This window comes from Motacilla alba, chromosome 8, assembly GCF_015832195.1.
Source record: "Motacilla alba alba isolate MOTALB_02 chromosome 8, Motacilla_alba_V1.0_pri, whole genome shotgun sequence".
Taxonomy (NCBI): Eukaryota; Metazoa; Chordata; class Aves; order Passeriformes; family Motacillidae; genus Motacilla; species Motacilla alba.
Genome location: NC_052023.1, coordinates 23326172 through 23346627, shown reverse-complemented (window position 1 = coordinate 23346627; position 20456 = coordinate 23326172). Strand labels below are relative to the sequence as shown.

Genomic DNA, 20456 nt, shown 5'->3' with positions numbered 1-20456 from the left:
GCGGGGCGGGGGCGTGCGGTCCGCGCGGCGTTTCCTTCCGGGGCGCGGCCCGCGCTGGCGCGTTTCGGTTCCGGGCCGGCGCTGCGGGCCCTTCCCACCCCCGGCAGGTGAGGCTGGGCCGGGAGGGGCGGGCGAAGCCGCCCGGGGCCCCGGAGCGGCGGGGGCGCGGCCGCCGCCCCGCGGGGCCGCGGCTGGGAGGGGCGGGGGCGGGGGGAGGCTGGTCCCGCCCGCCCCGCGCAGCCCGGTGCGGGGCCGCGGCGCGGCTGTCACGGGTGAGAAGGAGCCGCGGGCCCCGCTGGAGGAGGGTCCGGGAGCGCTGGGCCCGGAGACAGCGGCTCCGAGAGGCAGGTCCTGCGGGAGGGGTGCGGGCGGGCGGGAAGCCGCCGCCGCCTGGCTCAGTTTGGAGTTGTGTTCGCGCTTAGAGTTGCTGGAGTCCCGTTGGAATGTGCGGGCAGCCAAAGGGGTTTGCTGGGGAGACATTGTCACCTGTGAGGGTGGTGACGCCCTTGGCACCGGGGAGCTGTGGCTGCCCCTGATCCCTGGCAGTGTCCAAGGCCAGGTTGGACGGGGCTTGGAGCAAGCTGGGCTAGGGGAACGTGTCCCTGCCCATGGCAGGGGGTGGAACGGGATGAGCTTTAAAGTCCCTTCCAGCCTAAACCATTCCGGGATTCTAAGCAGCTCTCTCTGCGACCAGGGACAGGAGCCCTGGAACGGCTGGAGTTTTGTCAGGGGAGGTTTAGTCTGGATGTCAGGGAAAGGTTCTTCCCCCAGAGGGTGCAGGGCACTGCCCAGGCTTCCCGGGGAATGGGCACACCCCAAAGCTGCCGGAGCTCCAGGGGAGTTTGGACAACGCTGTCGGGCACAGGGTGGGATTGCTGAGCTGTCTGTGGAGGGCCAGGAGTTGGCTCAGTGGTCCTTGTGGGTCCCTTCCAGCTCAGGATATTCTGTGAAGTTGCCCAGTCACGGTAAATCTCAACCCAAAAGCTGAGAGTTGTCAGTGCTTCCAGGGTGACATCATCTGCTGGGTGGTTTGTCTCTGCTTCTTACCTGAGGGAGCAGGAATTCCACCCACTCCTGGTAGCTGCCTCACAGGCTGGAAGGCATTTGCTGAGCTAAGTCTGAGTCTCAGCTGGTGACACTTCAAATGGCATTACAAACAGCAGTGTCTCAGTGTGTGCCCTGTGCTGACTCAGCCCAGCCTGCACGTAAAGGTGGCTGGAGGTGATGGACTTGCCAGAGCAGAGAGACATCAGGATGTCATTGCCCTGGGGTGCAGAAGCTCTGAGACATTCCCTTACTCAGAGGGGCAGAAATCAGCCTGTGACAGGGTAGTTTGAACCAAAAGACAGATTGCCTCTCCCCAGCCTCTGAGTGGATCATAACATGCAGGTTCCTTGGCACTGGGGTGAGCAGGGTTCTGTGGGTCACAAAGAGCAGACGGATTTTCCCTGCCTCTGGAGCAGGAGCTCACAGATAATTTGCTGGGCTCTCTGGGGAGCAGCTGCCTTCTCACCACAGCCATACCCAGCCATGCTCAGCAGTTAAGGTCTGATGATTTTTTTTTCCCCTTCTCTTTCTGTATATCCCAAGCTCAACCTCTGCCTCCCTCTTGCCTCCCTGGGTGCTCGTGGCCTTGGCCGGGGTGTTTCACCTTTGCCTTCCTTGAGAGTGTACTCTGAGGCTTATTGCTTTAGGAACAGCTGTTGTGGGAAGATGGTGAGCTAATCCTGCTGCTAGATCCTCCAGCAGAACCAAGAATGACAAAGCTTGATGTTCACAACCGCTCTTGGGAGAACCCAATTCCTCTGCACTTCATTTTTTCTTTCTTTTTACCTCCTAAAGGGGAAGGGGGCAACAAGTGCTCTTCTTGCTACATCAGAAGAAAAAAAAGAAGGCAGCACCCCCATTTCCTTCCCACTGCATGTAACTCACAGCACTCCAGGTAAGATGTTGGCTTTTCTGTTTCCCCTTGTTCTGTGCAGTTGGTGTTCTGCTCCCAAAGCTGTGTTGGCACAGACCTGTGCACTGTGGTTTCCTGATTTTTGTGGGATTTGTTGTTTCTCCAAAAGATAGGGAAGGACATGGAGCTTTTGGAGTGAGTCCAGAGGAGACACCAAGATGATCAGAGACATGGAGAATCTCTGCTGTGAGGGAGGCTGAGAGAGTTGGGGTGCTTCAGCCTGGAGAGGGGAAGCTTCAGGGTGACCTCATTGTGGCCTCCAGTGCCTGAAGGAGCTGGCAGGAAAGACAGAGACAGACTCAGGACAAGGGATGGAATGACAGGATGAGGGGGAATGGCTTCCCACTGACAGGCAGTAGGTTTAGATTGGATATTGGGAAGCAATGGTTCCTTGTGAGGGTGGGCAGGCCCTGGCACAGGGTGCCCAGAGAAGCTGTGGCTGTCCCTGGATCCCTGGCAGTGCCCAAGGCCAGATTGAACAGGGCTTGGAGAAAGATGGGCTAGTGGAAGGTGTCCCTGTGCATGGCAGGGGGTGGAACAGGATGAGATTTAAGGTCCCTTCCAACCCAAATCATTCTGGGACTCTGTGATAGGGGAAGGAGAGAAGAAGCCCTAAGACCTGGCACTGTTCAGCTACACCTTGTGAAGCTTTGTGCACTCTGCTCTGGCTTCCCCAGGGACATGCAGCCATCCTGCCACTCAGAAATCCCTTGGCACAGCTCCACAAGATTGACAGGCTGTCCTGCAGCTTCTTGTTTAGTAACTGGGTTTGCCAAGTTTGCACAAAGCCTGCTTGGGCATATGGACATGTGCTATGCTGCAATGTTCATAAATTCCAAATAAAAAGTCCTCCACAGCAGACATGCTCATATGCCAATCCCTTCAATTCAGAGATTCCTCAGAGTGGGCACTGTGAGCCTCGGTATTCCCAGCCTGCTTGAAATGGTTTTGACATTTGCAGGACCCTGCTCAATCCACACTTCAGATGCTATCAGGCTTGGAAGCTGCTTATGCTGTGAGTGGACTTTAACAAGCGTATTTACTTTCCTTTTTTTTTCCTTTTTTTTTTTTTTTTTTTTTTTTTTTGGATGAGTTTACATCTCACTTTCATTCATTCCAGCTTTTTACCATATACGGTCAGGGCTTCTTTTCAAACTTTGCCAGAATGAAATGTGATGATGTGCTGGTGCATCCCCCAGTCCCCCGCCCTGGCCCTGCTCTGAGATCTCCTGATAAGCCTTGGTGGCCTCGGCTGAGTGGTGAAGTGTCCCCTGACTGCTCCAGCTGGGCAGTGAGGTGCTCCCTGAGCCTACCAGGAGCTCTTGTGTGGTAGAGGTGGGAACAACGAGGAACATCCCAGGCGAGGTGGGAAACAAGGGATGAGCCGTGTGTAGCGTGGCTGAACCATTTACCTGGACTGCAGGCTGAGCAGAGCAGCAGCGCTGTGAATTGCAGCCCCAGTGGAACAGTCCCATTTCTGCTCTACTTGGGAAAGAGTCCTGGAGTTACTGACCTTGGGTAAGGCCAGGATAGGAACTTGGTGATGAACAGTATGAAGTCTCCTGGGACCCTACAAAAGTGATCCCGAGGGAGGCCCTCTGAGCTCTCCTGGGCCACAGGTTGGTTTTTTTTTTTCACTCTCCTGTTATTATATATTTTCTGGCATGTGTCAGAAGTGCCACATAGGATGGGTATCTCTGGTTAACAAAGCACTTAGGATGCCTTGAGGTCAGACTTCTCAAAAGTCTCAGGAGGATTTAGGTCCCAGTGTCTCCTTCCCGGTTCCTGTTTTACAAAGGAGCTTTCCCTATTACTTTCTCTTTTCAAGATGCTTAGAAGGTACAAGTGGTGAGAGTTTTAATCCATTATGCAATCAGGTGCCTATTTTTAACACCTGTGCCGTTTTTAATGTTCTTTTCACATGCAGATGTGCTTTTATTGGGGCTGGCAGAACAAAGTGTTTTGCAGGCTAAAGCCACAGGGAATTGGAGCCTGTTGGGGTCTGGTTTAGCAGAACTCTTGTGCAGGGGGATGCAGAGCATGGAGAGATCAGAGAGCTTTAGGGATGCTTTTTTAAGTGATCTCAAACACACTCCTTCATGGCAGAGCTGCTGCCAGGTGTGTGGCAGCTCAGTGGGTGAGGAAGGTCTCTAAAAGGGTCTCCAGTGTTTCAAACTGTGTGGAAGCAGGTGAAAAAAGTTCTCATTTCAAATGATTGGCTCTGCTAATGACGGGATCTTTTCCCCCTTTTCCAGCAGAGTGGTGCACCTGCAGCTGGGACAGCCATGGAGAAGAGTGGGAACATTCAGCTGGAGATTCCTAACTTCAGTAACTCTGTCCTGAGCCACCTGAACCAGCTGCGCATGCAGGGTCGGCTGTGTGACATCGTGGTCAACGTGCAGGGCCAGGCTTTCCGTGCGCACAAGGTGGTGCTGGCTGCCAGCTCGCCCTACTTCCGTGACCACATGTCCCTGAACGAGATGAGCACTGTGTCCATCTCCGTCATCAAGAACCCCTCTGTTTTCGAGCAGCTCCTCTCCTTCTGCTACACCGGCAGGATATGTCTGCAGCTGGCTGACATCATCAGTTACCTGACAGCTGCCAGTTTCTTGCAGATGCAGCACATCATAGACAAATGCACGCAGATACTCGAGGGGATTCATTTCAAAATTAACGTGGCCGAGGTGGAAGCGGAATTGAGCCAGACCAGGACGAAGCATCAGGAGAGACCGCCCGAGTCTCACCGGGCGACGCCAAATCTAAACCGTCCCCTGAGCCCACGTCACAACACCCCCAAGGGGAGCCGCCTGGGCCAGGTTAGCACAGTGCTGGACATTCGGGAGCTAAGCCCGCCCGAGGAGTCCACCAGCCCCCAAATCATCGAGCAGAGTTCCGACGTGGAAGGCAGGGAGCCCATCCTGCGGATTAACAGGGCAGGACAGTGGTACGTGGAGACGGGAATGGGAGAGCGCGGGGCGCAGAACGACGAGGAGGTGCGGGTGCTGGGAGGAGTGCGCATTAAGACGGAAAACCTGGAGGAGTGGCTGGGGCCGGAGCACCAGCCCTCGGGAGAAGATGGGAGCAGCGCTGAGGAGGTCACGGCCATGGTGATCGACACCACGGGCCACGGATCGCTGGGCCAGGAGGCTTTTGCCTTAGGCTCCTCTGGAGCCAAAGCGGTCAGGCCGACCAGCAGTGAGATCGACAGGTGGGTGTTCTTAAACCTAATTATTCACCTTGGCTGTAAGAGGAGGTTATGCAAGATTCTGACCTGGCTGGGTCAGTCGTTTTGTAACATTTCCTCTTTCTATTTCCTTTGGCCATCTTAAGCATAAGGGCAAAAGGGTTTTTACCTGGTGTTAGGAAGCGTGTCCAGTTTGGGTAATAGTATTTTGGCTGGGTAGTGATCAGACCAGGATCTCCAGGTACAGGCTAGCTTGGGAAACTAATTACTTATTAGTTCTTAGAGGCTGGGATCTCTACCTCTCAGTGTCTCAGCTGAGGTGAGACTTTTTTTTTAAAGAAGTTGTTCAGTTCAGCCTCAGTAGATACCGGACTCAGCACTTGGGTTGATGAGGTCGCATACAATACGTGTTACATATCTCCATTGCACTGGTGCCTGCTGGCGCAGAGGTCTGGGGATGGTTCTGGCTGAGAAACAAGCCAGACACCAGCTGTAGGTCGAGGTCTTCCCAGTGGTCCATGACAGCAGTGGGCCCTGGGTTTCCATCTTCTGAGGCAGTTGAAATGGGGAACCCAGTGGCCTCCACTGTTGTTTTGGTTTATATGAGAGAGCAGTAAGCCTTTGTTTAAAATGAGTGGTGAAATCTGCTGTGTTTGGATTCTCCATCCATTTGCTTCCCCTCCACTCCAGCATTTGCTTTCTTCCCCTAGGCTCAGGCCGGAGAATGGATTTGATAAAGGGCAGATCTGTTTTATTTGGGGGGGGTTGTAATTCTAGGGTTTCCCTTCACATCTGCCTCTCTTCTAGCTCAGTCCCATGGGGAAACAGCTGCCTGGAAGCAGTGGATAATCTGTCACTTGTCCCTTAATAAATCAATCAGTGGGAACAATCTTGAGCTGGCCTTTGGAGAGTGATGCTTTCCTACTTCCTTAGCCCTTTTCCTTGGATCAGCTGGTCTCTAGCATCTCTTTTTGCACTGCAGTCTGTATGCTCTGTTTCCCACTTCTAGTCCATCACGTCCCTTATGTTTCACACTGGGAATGGAGGAGGAGGGTGCTGGAGGAGAGCTGTCCTCTGAGCAATGGTGTCTGTCCTGCTGTACAGTTCCTGAGTCATCAGCCCCATATTATTTTACTCATGATATAGCAACCCCTCTGTGTTGCTGAACTGGAAGCCAAATGGCTCAGTTTTATTTCTCAGATGTTTAGAAACCATAGACTGGTATGCTTTGTTTTTTCCTTTATATTTGCATTTTTCCACTTCCAGCGTGTTAGCTGATGAGGATGAAGAGATGCTCTACAGGTGCCTCTGTTGCTCCTCCATCGCTCTAAACACTGTAGTGACCTGATGCCCATTAAAAATCCCATTTCCACTCTCCCCCACCCCACAGATTTAGCCCTTCTGGCAGCATGGTTGCTGTGACTGAGCGGTACAGATCGAAAAGCGAGTCTCCTGGGCGGATGGACGAGCCTAAGCAGCCCAGTTCCCAGGTAGGCAGATCAAGATGTTTGCAAGTAAATGTTGCCTTGAAGGTGAAGGGGACTTTGTGGTGATGAAGTGTGTCATCTTTTATGTTTGCAAGCAATAATGTGTGTGATACAAGGGCCTTTTACTTTGGCAAAGGAGCTACCTGCTCACAGGAGAACATGTGCTGGGCAAGTATGATTTAAAATGGATTCTGGCTGTTGTTTGGGATTTTGGCCAGATACTTGGAAAACACAAGGAGTTTCTCCTGTTGTTTGAGGGCATAAATATCCACCCGTATTCTGGGCAGGCCACCAACTCCTGAGGAGAAACCCCATTTGCCTGCAGAGCTGGATCTGCCCTCAAACACTGGCAGCAAATGCCTGAGCAGAGGGAGGAGGTGTGGCTTGGCTTCTATGGAAGACGGGTGACAACAGCTGAATCTTTCTATGCTGGTACCAAGACCATTCCCAAAAGCCCTCCAGGCACTTCACCAATAAACCCTTTGGAGTGGAGTGTCAAAGAGCTGTGGAGTTTTAAGAGTTTTTCTGTCTCTTCTCCAAATGACTGTGTTGCACAGCGGACTTTGCAACATAAAGGAGCTCTGAATCCTCTGCTTTCCTGGGCACAGTTTTGGGTAGGAGAGAGAGATGTGCAGAAATGGGAGAGCAGTGGGCTGTAAAGTGCAGCCAAGTGGGACACGACAGTAATGCCTGTGCCTTATCATTTTGGTCTAATTTAGGCACATCCAGTTAGTGTCACAATGCCACTGTAGTGCAAGCATGTCAGCCAGCACAGTGCAGGAGGACTCTTGTGAGCCTGGCAGGTAGGGAATGTGTCAGTGTGTGAGCAAAGGACTTGGCTGGAGGTGGGTTAGGAGGTACTAGGCTGCTTTGCTCTTGAGTAAGACTGAGTGAAGCAAGGAGGGGGGAAATTGTGATTGCTGTCTGCTGACTTTGTTAGACACTTCCATAAAATGACAGATACCTTTTTGTTCCTGTTTTGCAAAGCTTTGTTTTGTGTCCTCAGAAGACATTGCAAAAATTTCAGGTCAAACCAACCCTCTAGGGTAAATGTGACATATTAAGCAATTTTAGCTCTGCCTACAAAAAAAGGTGCTCTTATTTCTCCATTGTGAGACAGCCTCAACCATGAAACCTTAGGCTTTACACACCATGGGGAAGTATCATCACCTTCCACTCTCCTGGCATTGCAATATCCATACTAAAATAGCCTGCCCCTGATCCCTGCCCAATGGCAGTGGTGGAGTGGAAAGGAAGAACCAGAGCTTTGTGTATCTCCTTTAGTCCTCAACAGCTTCCCTATGCCTGTACAGCTGCATTCAGCAGCACCTGGCACGGGTACACTGCTGCTCATGCCTGTACAGAGGAGATGCCCTCCTGCTGGTTGCTTCTCTCCAAGCAGCACTGGGGGAGTAAACAGTGCATCTCCAGCACAGAAGCTTTCTGGAGTCTGTGTGTTTCTGCTCAGTCTGAATACGATGGCCAGAAGTGTCTGTCCTAAGACCGGGCTTGTGGTTCAGGTTGCTCTTGGCTGTTAGTCTGTGTGACTTCAGAAAATACAGAGGAGTCCTTGCTGTGCAAGCTGGGTCAGGCACATCCTTGCCTGCGGTGCCACGGGGCTGGGATGGATTACACAGCCAGGCAGGCAAATGGGACTCATTGTAAAATGAACTCTTAGTGACATCCGAATAAACACCTGTGTAAAATGACACCTGAAGTCTTTCAGATATGATTTGCTTCTCCTTTGTTTTACTGCAAGGTCATCAATCGGCTTCTGGGTTTTTTTGATTTTTAGTAAGGAAAACAGAAGGTGATACTCCCAAGTGCTTTAATTAAACCAGCACAAATTTTTTAAAAAGTAACAAGTATTGACATGTGGTCCACAACTGAATTGGTGGCCAAGTGCCCTTGTGTTAAGGGCTGTCTTTTCTTCACCAGATCCAGGGAATGGCTTGGCAGAAGGGGCCTTTGCAGCAGTGGTTTCTAATTGATTGCTCGTTTGTCTTCAGCCCCAAGGCCACAGTTAAGCACTTAAATGTGCGCTTGAGGTTGCAGACATTAGTGCTGCCGATTTTGAGGTTTGGCACATGCTTTGCTGGCTGGACCTGGGCCTGATCTTCTGTGCGACTTGTTTTAGGCTGCTTGTTATTTAAATCTGTGCCATTTCCTTGGCAGGGGGAGGAATCGGCCATGCTTGGAGTGAGCGGTTACGTGGAATATCTGCGGGAGCAGGAGGTTTCCGAGCGCTGGTTCCGGTACAACCCGCGGCTCACGTGCATTTACTGCGCCAAATCCTTCAACCAGAAGGGCAGCCTGGACCGGCACATGCGGCTCCACATGGGCATCACCCCTTTTGTGTGCCGCATGTGCGGGAAGAAGTACACCCGCAAGGATCAGCTGGAGTATCACATCCGCAAGCACACGGGCAACAAGCCCTTCCACTGCCACGTGTGCGGCAAAAGCTTCCCTTTCCAGGCCATCCTCAACCAGCACTTTCGCAAGAACCACCCCGGCTGTCTGCCCCTGGAGGGGCCCCACAGCATCTCCCCCGAGACCACCGTCACGTCCCGGGGGCAGGCAGAGGAGGAATCTCCTCCGCAGGAAGAGGCTGTGGCGGTGGGGGAGACGGCCCAGGGATCGGTGTCCACAACCGGGCCGGATTGAAGCGCGGCTCTGGAGTCCCAGGAGAAAGGACCGTCTTCCCATTCCTGGCTCTAAAGAGTCAGCACCGACCCGGCAGGCTGGTACTGTAATTAGTGCAATGCCACCACTGAACAGAAAGAAGCTCCCAAGATGTTGCCAAAATAGAAAAATCTCTCTCTTTCTCTCTCTTCCTCTCACACACCCACACACGCACCCATAGAGTGTTAAATGTTTTTCTCCCTTATTCCTCCTCCTCTCGGAGAAAAACAGAACAACTGTGTCAATCAACTTCTTATTCAGGGATCGACAGGATTTTAAATTTTTTTACTGTTCTGTAGTGATCTGGGACAAGCAGTCGTTTGTATTTCTGGACAGCGCTGTGGCCCAGCAGGGCGTCCCGCCGGCGGTGCCGGGTTCAGCCACAGAGCCATATCCACTGCTCCCGCTCGAGGGGAGAGCAGGGGCAAGGGGCTGTTGCCTTTCTCCCTTCCCCAGGTAGTTGCCACAGCAAAGAAAACACAAATACTGTCCTGGTGGAACCTGCCTTGCCCGAGTGTATTTATCCCTGTCTTATTTTGGTGTGTCTCTTTACGTTTTTATTTAAACTGTTATTTTAGGGCTTTGGGCTTGCTCGTTCCAGGCATGCAGCCCTGGTGCCCCTTGTTAAAGTGGGCACAGCTACAAAGTGGTATTCCAGAGGTCAGCAAAATGTGAAGGAAGTACTTCAGCTACTGAGAGTGGAATTTAGCAGCTGTGAAGTTTGCATGAGACTCTGATGCATTGGGAGAAGGGCTGGAGGGATCTTCCAGAGGAGGTTGTCCTCTGTTGGTGCTGATCTGGAGAGCTCAGAGCGCTCTGAGATCCTGGCTGGAGCGCTGCCGTGCTTCAGGTGGTGCCAAGTAGGAAGAGATTTTCTGGAGTTGCTGAATTGCAGAGTTAGAGGCTGGCTACCAAAGTCCTCTTTCACCCCTGCTCCCCCCTCGACACACACTTGATCTTTTAGAACAGCAATACGGGATATGGGAATACTGCAATGCTGTTGTCACAGCCGAGCAATCGCAGGTGGTTGCTTTTAAACCTGTTTCTACAAACTAGTTTGATAACTTTTTTATCAATGAAACGCAAAAAGAAAAGAGAACCCTACTCTATTTCCTTATAACAGTTCAGGAGACTTAAAAGTGAACGGTTCCTAGAGCAATCACAACTCTGTCCCCTTGCATGGACTTAACATTTTTGTATTCTGAGTAGCTCTGATGTTTAGAGCAAGTTTAGCAAACCTGGAGAGACATGCCTGCGTGTGTATTGTAGGTGTTTGCACGAGCTTACGAGGTTCATAACCAGAAAAGCATGGGACAGGCAGATAAGTGCAAATATCCTGACATCTTTTTTAAAAAAAAAATATGCAATATTTTAAGAGTTTTCTCTGGTTCTGATGCCAAGTTGTTCATGATGAAGGGGGGACGACAGGTTGCGCGTATCAGGTTTGGTGAAGGAGTTCTCTTGAGGATGTATAATGTGTATATGGTGAGGAAGGGTGAAGTTCTGAACCTTAAGGTGATGGGAGGAACAAGGAGACAGGGAGAAAGAAATACACTTCCTCTTGCTTTTGCAAGAAAGCTGGATGACAGGTGAGAGCAGGGGCTTAGCAGGCCAGGAGACTGACCAAGTGACAATAAAGCTTGGCCTGCTGTCTGACTGCAGTTTTGGGCACATGGAAACATCTCCAGCCCTTGCTTTCCCCATCTGCAAATTGGGACTTGGGATCATTTTCCTGCCCCTTTGGAGGGAATAATTTGGAGAAGGGTGATGTATTCTTGCCTTGATTTATAGATTTTTTTTTTATGTGTGAGGAGTCTCACTGTTCCTCCCATCTCTCTCTCAAAAAGAGATGTGGCTCTCATGTGTTTTTGTGCGTGGGAAAGGGCTCGGTGCCAGTATCACGTGTAACAGGGATGTGATCCTACAAGAGGAGCCTTTGCAGGTGTTCTGAGCTGGGTGCCTGCAAAGTACCATTTCATTGACCATTTCAAACAGGAAAACTGATACTTCACCTCCGTTTTCCTTCTGTGCCTTCTTCCTCCTCTCCTGTCAAGGGCATCTATCACACAGGGAGTGGTTTGGCCACCCAAACACCAGCTCCGTCAGGTTTCCTGGCAAAGGTCAAACATCACGGTACCAAAACAGTGAGGTTGCCAGAGAGCAGTGGCAGAGGATGAGGGGAGAGGGTGGCCAAGGTAGATTTTGTTGCAATCAAGGTGCAGGGAGGAGTGGAGATGTGCTGCTTTAGTCATAGCTTTTGAAGTTACCAAAAAAGAAAAAAAAAAAAAAGTTAAAAACTTTGAAATCCTATCCTGTTCACACTAGAGAGCATAAAAAGTTACTTTTAGTTGCTTAAAAGATTTTTAAGTGTTTTAAAATAGAAATTTTAAAAGAATACTACCAAACTATAAAAACATAAAATTATTTATATACATATATTATATAAAAATATAGTGGGAAAGTTTCCCTGCTAAGCTTGCTGTGAAGAGAAGGGTGAAGGTGCAGTAACTGCTACACAAGCAACATTTCTCTGAGACAGATGGCAACCGTAGTGAAGAAGGGCTGACATAAAATGGTGAATGCCTTTGTTCCCATGGCATAGCTGTGAGTTTCTTGAGCAGGTTTTTATTTTACTGTATCAATACTGTGAACGGAGAAGCATCCAAACAGTACAGGATGCCAACAGCGTGTCCTGTTTGCTGATTCACTACTTCAAGTGGCCTGGTGAAAACCATGAAATTAGTCCTTCATACCTTACTAGGCTGAAAACAAAGCTTGTGAAAGGTTTTTATTTTTTTCCTACTTTATGTTTGCTTTTCTTTTTGTTTTTGGGTTTTTTTTTGGTTTTTTTTTTTTGGTGCAGAGGTTGCCACTGTATAAATGATCATTTCTGATTGCATGCAAAAGAGCCAATATTCTTGCCCAGGCCTCGCTGAGGTGAAGTTTATAGCTTGTAGCTAGAGTCAGTATAAGGTATGGTAGTGGGAATCATTTTGGTATTATTTCTGTACATTTAATGGATGTGTACGTATGTGTGGGAATCATGATGTCTAATATTTCTTGAACAGTGCTGAAACCAGTTCAGGCCCATCCGCACTAGACAGTGGAACCAGTTCTGAAGGAATCGTTATTGAACATTTCTTTCAAGGGTCGACTTCCTGAGTGCAGATGAGACCGAGGTTCGAGAAAAAAGGGCTTGGAGGTCCTGTACGGTATGGAGAAACCTCATGTGAATTTTCTGGCAGTGGTGTAGCTACTTTAGAGGTGCTTTCCCTAACAGAATGATACTGTGTCCTGTTGCCTCTGCGTCGGTGTGGCTCTTTAAGGTTGCACCAAAGCTGTGGAGAATCAGATGCCAACTTTCCAAGTGTGAATGCTTCTGTGATGGGTTGAGGCACAGCTTTGCATTCCCACATCTAGCTGCATCTTGTTCTGCCAAAACTGTGATTTCAACTGTGATTTAAGGAGGATGTGAAGAGAACTCTTGTGTTTTAATACCTCTGTACGTAACATTTTTGTCTGCTTTAGAGTTAGGGCTTACTAACCCATTTGTTTTCTTGCCTCAGGCAACAGGGAGAACACACTCTGGTTTTACAGTTTGCTTTCTTGGAGGTGGACTTATTTCTTAGTTCTTTGCTGTCAAAGAACTCACCTCCCAAATGTGAAGAGTTGTGGTTTATCTCCTTAAGCCTGCAGCAAGCCCTGGTGCCAAGCGTCAGCCAAGTGACACGATGGTTACCACGGCTGTTCCCTGCTGCTGCCAGGTTACCTGTGAATAGCTGTGAAAATAGCAAGAATTGTGTTAATACTGTGTGCTGCTTTGGAGAAAAGCTAAACCTCTTTGTCTCAGGAGGATGACTGATGTGATGCTGGGAACGGGAGAAGGCCAAAATGCAATGAGAGGATGTGAGAACAAATTGTGCTTTGTATTTCCAGCAGCTAGAGAGGGATGAATGAGAGGCTTTGTGGAATGTGAATATGTTGCAGGAGGCTGAGGACATGCTTAGAGGTAACTTAGTGAGATGCAGGGATAGCCTGGTGAGAGCCAGAGCAGTCTGTGCAAATGGGCAGTCCCTCCTCGTCCTCTCAGCATTATCCACCATCAGGTTCAGTCCTTGGACTTTCCTGCATCTTCTCTACAATATTCTCAAGCTGTGACCTGTATAATTTAACTTTAGTTTGGGTGCTGGGAAGAACAGAAAGCATGTTGTGTCTCTGCTGCTGTTTTAAACGCAGAGAGGTCGGCAGCGGCTGACCCTGTTCCCATCTGACAGCTATACAGAGCTGCAGTGGCACTGGGAACAAGCTGAAAAGCATCATGGGGCTGGCTCAGCACACAGGGCACAGAGCCAGGATTTCAGCCCTCTGTGAGCTCAAGGTTGAAATACATGGACAGGACAGCTCTCCCTGCTTGTCCTGCTCTCATTTTGTGACAGCTGCGTGGCTGCGTTTCCATCCCACACCTCTGCAATAGGAATGTCACTTAACTGTGGGATGCCCATTTCAGGAAGGGATTCCAAGCAGGGAAGGTTTTGGAGTAGAGTCCTTGCCACTTTGGGTGATTCAGCCCTAACGAGGCCTTTGCAGGAGCAGAGTTGCAGCTTTTATTTGCTGCTGACTTCATCTGTCCTGCAGAATCCAACATGTAAATAGGAATACAGCTGCAAAGGTGCAGCTGATTAAACTGATTTGGGTGGAAGGTGGCTTGGGAGGTAGATAGGACCGTGCATCTTGAAAACCAACAAAAACCAGCCCTTAAAATTATTTAAACTTTACCGAACTCTCCTCTTTGATTCATGACATGCCTGCCAATTTAGCCATGTCAGCATCCAAATGTTTCTGCAGATTAGTGACATCAAATGCTGTTCAGGCTCTGCTGGAAATATTTTGGAGATGGCAAGACAGTTGGACTAGGTGACCTCTAAAGGTCCCTTCCAACCCATACTATTCTGTAAGTCAAGAAGCTATAATTTCAGGAGACTTTTTGCCAGGATCTGGGCTCTGAATTTTCCCTAGGAGCTGAGTCTGTGCCCAGCACTGCAGTTGGAAAGCCTGGGATTCACTGCCATAGCAAAATAATTGTGGTGAGCATTGCTCCTGTCACAAGGTGAGAGCCATGCACAGAGTTTTGATGCCTGCAGTTAAAGGGCCTAAAGAGGAGCTCAGAATCTTTACTTTAATCACTGTCATTCAAATGATATTTTAATATAAAATACATATGTACCTGTGTACGTATATGTGTGTATATATATATTTGTAACCAAATAGAAGTTAGAACTATGCAAGCAATCCTGGCTGCTTCTTGAAACTAAAGTCTACCAGAACATTTTGAAATAGAGCAGATTTGGAGTAGACTTGCTGAGGAGTTTGTTTTTGTTTTGTTTTGTTTTATAACCTGTAAAATGCAGCAGACCAAAGTTTTGCTGCTGTTAATCTTACTAAAAATGTAGGTGATTCCTAACCTGAAACCCACTCAAGTGGGTCCTACCATCTCTAAAATATTTCCATTTGCTGAAAGGCTTTGGCTTGGCAAACATAGAAAAACACAGAGGCTGGGAATTAGGAGAGATTGAATGTTTGGGCTGATGGAATCAAGAAAGAACTGGGAGCATTTTCTTTTGGATGTAGGATTGGGTTGGTTTCAAGGAATCTTCCTACTTGGGAAAATGTCCATTGCTGAGATGGAGGCAGTGATCAGAGCATCCCCAGGATGAATTCTGGTTTTGATGGAGGTATTGGAAAGCTTCCTGCTGAATCTGATGGTACAAGAGTTAAGGCTGCTGGGAGAAATTCCATATGGTTTCTGCCATTTCTTTGTGTCAGATCTGATCTTTGCTTTTAGGATTAACTGCAATATATCTGTAACTTTCAGTGAGCTTTGGCTTTTTATTCCTGGAACTGTAGACAATTCAGGTTTCCCATAACATTATCCTCATCCCGACTGTGAAACAAGTTACTACTGCTTCTTATAATTTATTGTCTTTCTGTTCCTGAATGTCTGTGTGATCCAGCTGGTCACCAGCACCACCTTCCAGTGCTTCATTAGCTTTTATGCACAGGGAATTGTTGCAATGGATAAGTTGACCATGCTAGTTGGAAGAGTAGAAGCTTTTGGAGAATGTCTTTTGCTTCCTCTAGCTGTCATTAGGGAGTGCACACACACATACCTGTATATACATATATAGAAACAAATATAATGTGTTTCAATATAAACTCATTTAGCATTATTCTTATTTAATTTATATTTTAATCTAGTTGTAAACCAAAGTATTACAGCTTGTGAAATGATGTCTCTCGGAAATAGGAGGAACCTTTTTTAGGTGGGAGTCCTGAAAGGTCTTTGGTGACAAAAACATGGATAGGAGTAAGACTTAACAACTTGTGCTGCTGGGGAGTTGCAGCCTTTGAAAGGATTTGAAACTTGCTGAGTAAAGTTGGATGGTGGGGCCTTCTGAAGGTGCTCTTCATGGTCCTTAACAGTTTTGTTGTAAAACAAGGACGTTCTGGCAAAGCTAGAAATAAAAGGGAAGAAAGCAGAAAATCAGACTGTGACCTGGCACGGCCGGGAGCTGGGGAGGAAGCCACAAAACCAGCCACTGATGTATTTAGTGTCTAATTTAAAGTTTTAGGAAATGAGCCATTGCTATTTAGTGGTGTCTAGAAGTGGTTGGGGGTTTGTTAATAACTTCTGTAAGGCACGTGTTCTGCTGCCACCAATAGGAAGAAATGGGTTCAAAGATAAGATCTTGCTGATTTTTCTGTGCCAGGGAGTAATTACCTTTCTGAGGAATTAGCAAGTGCTAAGAACAAATTCACCTCTAACATGTCCCACAGGCTTGGCAGCAGCTCTGCTTCCTCTAGGGAGGAGGAAGAAAGCTGAAATAAGGAGAGAGCTTATCTGTTTTCAGCCCTGGCTGGCGCTGGAACCACACAGGGGAATGGCTAGAAAGGTGGAACAGCAGCAAAGCATCACTGGGAAGAGGTAGTGCATGTATCTGGTGTGCCATGGATGCTGCGGGCAGGGAAATGCTGGGTGTAGAACCTGCACAGGGCAGGAGCATGCAGGAAATGCTGCTGCCTTGTGAGACAGGTGTCCAAAGATGCCTGTTCTGGCACATGACAGCTGAGCAGCACCAGCGTTTTCCTTACTGGAGCTGTGAATAGTAAGAAGGAAAAGGGATCAGTCCCCTGTGGGGGCAAGGTTTGCTGTGAGCATTTCAAAAATGCCATTGGAAGGAACTGAAGGGTGGGATGTGAAGAGTGGAAGGGGCAGTACTAGACTTCAAAGTGCCATTTTCTGAGTTTTCTAGCAAGTGTTGAAGACTGAAGTTTGGTTTTGTTTCAGTGCTTTCTCCTTTACCTATATAATTTTTCCTATTTAAACTCCACAGCTCAGGGAAGGGTGCAGAGAAGATGGAGCCAGACCCTTCCTGGAGGCACACGGTGGAAGGAGGAGCAGCAGTAGGCAGCAGTTTATACAAGGGAAAATCAGGTTAGGTATGATAAGACATTATCTCACCATGAGTACAGTCAAACAGCATTGGATCAGGTTGTCCAGAGAGGCTGGAAATCTCCATCATGGGAGAGTGCAGCCTCCACGTTCCTGTTTCCATTAGACTGCGCCAAGCTGGATTTTTGTTACCTTTTTTTTTTTTTAGTTTTATCATGTAAAATTGGCAGCTTTACTGGCCTTCCTAGTTTGTATCAGTTAAGCTTTTGAAACATGTTCAGGTATTTTTAAATACTGCTGTGTAAGTTCCTTGTTTAATCTGACATATTCTGATTCATTATTTTACTGCAGTTACCTAAGGCAGTACTTAAAAAAATCAGTGCATTAATTTTTTTGCAGACTTTTAGCTTAGTTTTTGATAATGTACTTAACACCCTTCCCCTCAGATCTATGGTGAAATGGCTGCATTATTTTTATACTGCAGTGAGACTTATTTATTGAAACCTTCCCATTACCTTTGCAGTCAGCCCCAATATCATTGGCTATGAAACTGTGAAACTAATGAGAAATGAAGTTGGATTGGTTCATTTACTGCTGGACAAAAAATACAGAAAGTGGCAGTATAAAAAGATAAAATACAGTTTAAATTAGCTACTCAAATCACAGAGTGGCTTGGGTTGGAAGAGACCTTAAAGCTCATCTTATTCCAACCCCCCTGCCTCGGGCAGGGATGTCTTCTGCTAGAATTCCAATAGAAGTTACTGAGTCTGGGGCAGGGGGAGGAGTCACAAAACTAGTCTGAGGGAAATGAATTTTAACTTGATGATACCAATTAATTGGTTCCCCATTTGGTCAAGTTTTAAAAGCCGTTTCTTGAGGTTTCCCTGGCTCTGCTCGTTCATCGACACGTCCTGGGCATTGGTTTGATGTGGGGTTTGTGCCTCCAAGAGTGCTTTCTGAGAGTTTACATGTCTAAAGAACCTCCTGAATTACTGTGAAGCTTTCCCTGAATCCTCCCTTGCCTGTGCAAGATCACTGAACACAGCTCTTGCCTGCAAGAGGCCGGTGGGAGGGGGGTGGCAGCAGCGGGTGACACTAACACATGGACAGTGCAATAGCTGACAGATTGGAGTGCGGGAAGGGGCACCAAGCCCCAGCCCCACCGTGGCTGTCCCCAGCCCCACCGTGGCTGTCCCCAGCCCCAGGGCGTTCTTTCAGTCGATGTTTGTTTGCCGGGGCTGTTTACAGGGCAGCCTGGATCTCCAGCAGAGGTGCAGGGAAGGAGGCTGTAGGTGACATGCAGGCACTTTTCTGATGGGTTAGAAGATTTCCTAAGCCAGGCTTGTGCTGTTGGGGGAAGCGCCTCAGGTGGGATGGAGAGTAGAATTTTGTCATAGCCTTTGCTTAAAACTAATTCCTTGGGCTTCCCCTCTAAGGCGCTGGCCTGGGCAGAAAGCTGACAGCAGACAGCTTCCAGGGCTGTGCTGTCAGGGGGCAAGGGCCAGTGAGGAACTTTGGGAAGGGAGAGAGGAGTGGTGGTGTTCAAATAAGGCATGGTTCTTTTGTGTTGGTGGGTAACACGGCTGACGTTTAGGACAGGCAAGAGCAATCCTGGGTGGCGAGACAGACTTTTCTGAATAAGGTCTTTCAGAGGCTGAGTGAGGAGGAGAATAACACGCACCTGTGTGTTCTTGCAGTAACATATTCCTCACCTCGTGCCCCGCACTTGCGGGGAGAATTAGTGAAGGATGAGAAGACTGGATCAGATGGTAATTCATGGAAATGGAAGCAAGGTATTCAAAGCACTGCTTTAGTCTGAAAAGGGAAGGGAATGAATGCAGTTTTCCCAAGCCTCTAGTGTGTTGAACACTAGCTGAACCTCCCATGAGCTGTGTCCCCGTTGTCCCCAGAGCTCCCCTCATTTCCCTGGCGTCACCCCACCTTTCCTGCACAACACTGTGAATATGATATCTGTAGCTCTTTTTGAAACTTTGGATTTTTCCATTAAAACTGCTCAGAGCAGGTAATGCTGTCCTACTGCAGGAGCAGACAGGATGTGACCCCCAAACAGGGCATGGACAGTTGAGTAGTGGGAGAGAGAATTTTAAGAGTTAACAAGGGAAGTGGCTTTGTATAGCAATTTGCTAATCAAATTTCATCTTGTAACAAACTTAACTGACAATCAATTTCTAAAATACAAAAGCCTCTTAGAGGAAATAGTCAAGTATTTCTTCACCAGAAAGATTTAACTGGGATAACTTAATAAAGAGCACAGGATTTTTTTCCTCTTTTTTTTTTTTTTTTTCTTTTGAGCAATCACTCCAGAAATGGAGTCGCATTAAGCAGCAGTGTATTCACAGGACAGTAACTACCTCTCTCTCTTGGAGTGCTGAGGTTACCACACTACACACTCTAGCAGCAAAGCTTTCACTTTAAAGAGATTTGTTTTCCTTACCTCTGTGTTTCAGAAACGCAAGTCTGCTTTGTAAAGTGACTCTAATGAAAATGGCATCTGGCAGGAGCAACGGGAGTCCCTTGGGGTCCACAGTCCTTCTTGGCCTCCAGTTCCACACTGTGACCCTTTGCAGGTTGGCCATGGGGCTGTGACAGTTCAGGGGGACTTTGTCACCTCCCGTGTGCTGTGTGACAGTGAACTATCCCCTGGGCCAGAGCTGTAAGACCACATTCCTGCACTGGGAAATCAGTTAATGGTGGGGAAGGTAAAGGAGAATCCATCTCCCTCCTGCCTCTAAGGCAGCAGGCAGCAGTTAAAAAAAAAAAAAAAAAAAAAGCAATAAGATAAAATACAAACACTTTTATATGTTGTTCTTTAGTCAGCAGATCTGACTCTGCAAATTTATATATATATATACACACATACAGAGAGCAAATCTCTCATGTGAAAAGGTGCCATTTTTTTTCTAAACAGTCCCTTTCCAAACTAGAACAGCACTTTAAATAGGTTCCTCTTTAAAAAAAAAAATTAAAAAAAATTAAAAAGCAAACCCTTTTCTGCCGCAATGCACTTTAACTCGTCAGAGGAGCACAGCTGTGGCTGGCTGGGGACACAGCTGTACTGTACAGGCAGGCAGCTCCTGGGCAGCCACAGCTCGGGGGGAGCAATGCTGCCAGAGCCTCGGGCATGGCAGCTCTACCTCCAGCAGCCCCCCGGGCCGACACGGCCCCCGCGCTGCCCGGAGCGGCCCTGCCGTGCCCAGGCACTGAGGGGGCTGGGGGCTGGTAGGAGACTTAGGAATCTTTCAAGAGAAACCCACCCTTGCCTGTCAAGAAGATTGAAACCCCGTTTTTTAACAGGTCAGAAGTTGCACCCAGTTACAACGCAGCTGGTGGCCTGGGGCTGAGCTGAGCTGAGCAGCAAAGCCAGGAGCAAGCTGTTACTGGGGTTGTGGGCTTTTTCCATAACATGAATACGGAGCCCTCGTCAGTTCTGTTTGGTTTTTTTTTTTTTTCCTTTTTAATCCAAGTTTGTGTGTCCCACATTGATTCTGCTCTGAGCTGGTTTGCAGAGTAACCATTTGTAACAGAAATTGTGCTGTCACCTTCAACTAGTGACCTATAAATCAAACCTTTTTAGGACAGGTGTCCTAACACTCAAGACTTACTTTCACAGTTAAGAAATTTCCTGCTGTACTAATTATTCTTTTTTTATTATTTTATTTTATTTTTGGTTGC

General features: G+C 48.2%; 1 protein-coding gene across 2 annotated transcripts; it reads left to right on the top strand.

Annotated features, from left to right (window-relative positions):
* Nucleotides 1-6: 6 nt before the first annotated feature.
* Nucleotides 7-19635, top strand: ZBTB37 (zinc finger and BTB domain containing 37). 2 transcript variants are annotated; one of them, XM_038144232.1, is made up of 5 exons: nucleotides 7-107; nucleotides 1843-1942; nucleotides 4219-5168; nucleotides 6535-6634; nucleotides 8807-19635. In XM_038144232.1, exons 3-5 carry the CDS (start codon nucleotides 4246-4248, stop codon nucleotides 9293-9295), a joined length of 1512 nt encoding a protein of 503 aa, XP_038000160.1. In that variant the 5' UTR covers nucleotides 7-107; nucleotides 1843-1942; nucleotides 4219-4245; the 3' UTR covers nucleotides 9296-19635. The 2 variants fall into 2 exon arrangements, with proteins under 2 accessions (XP_038000160.1, XP_038000159.1); XM_038144231.1 differs by having other exon boundaries at nucleotides 4216-5168.
* The last annotated feature ends 821 nt before the right edge of the window (nucleotides 19636-20456 follow it).

Coding starts and splice junctions, on each gene's coding strand:
- ZBTB37 (XM_038144232.1), top strand. CDS start 4,246: ATGGAGAAGAGTGGGAACATTCAGCTGGAGATTCCTAACTTCAGTAAC. Junction 5,169..6,534: donor ACCAGCAGTGAGATCGACAG/GTGGGTGTTCTT, acceptor CCCACCCCACAG/ATTTAGCCCTTCTGGCAGCA. Junction 6,635..8,806: donor CTAAGCAGCCCAGTTCCCAG/GTAGGCAGATCA, acceptor TTTCCTTGGCAG/GGGGAGGAATCGGCCATGCT.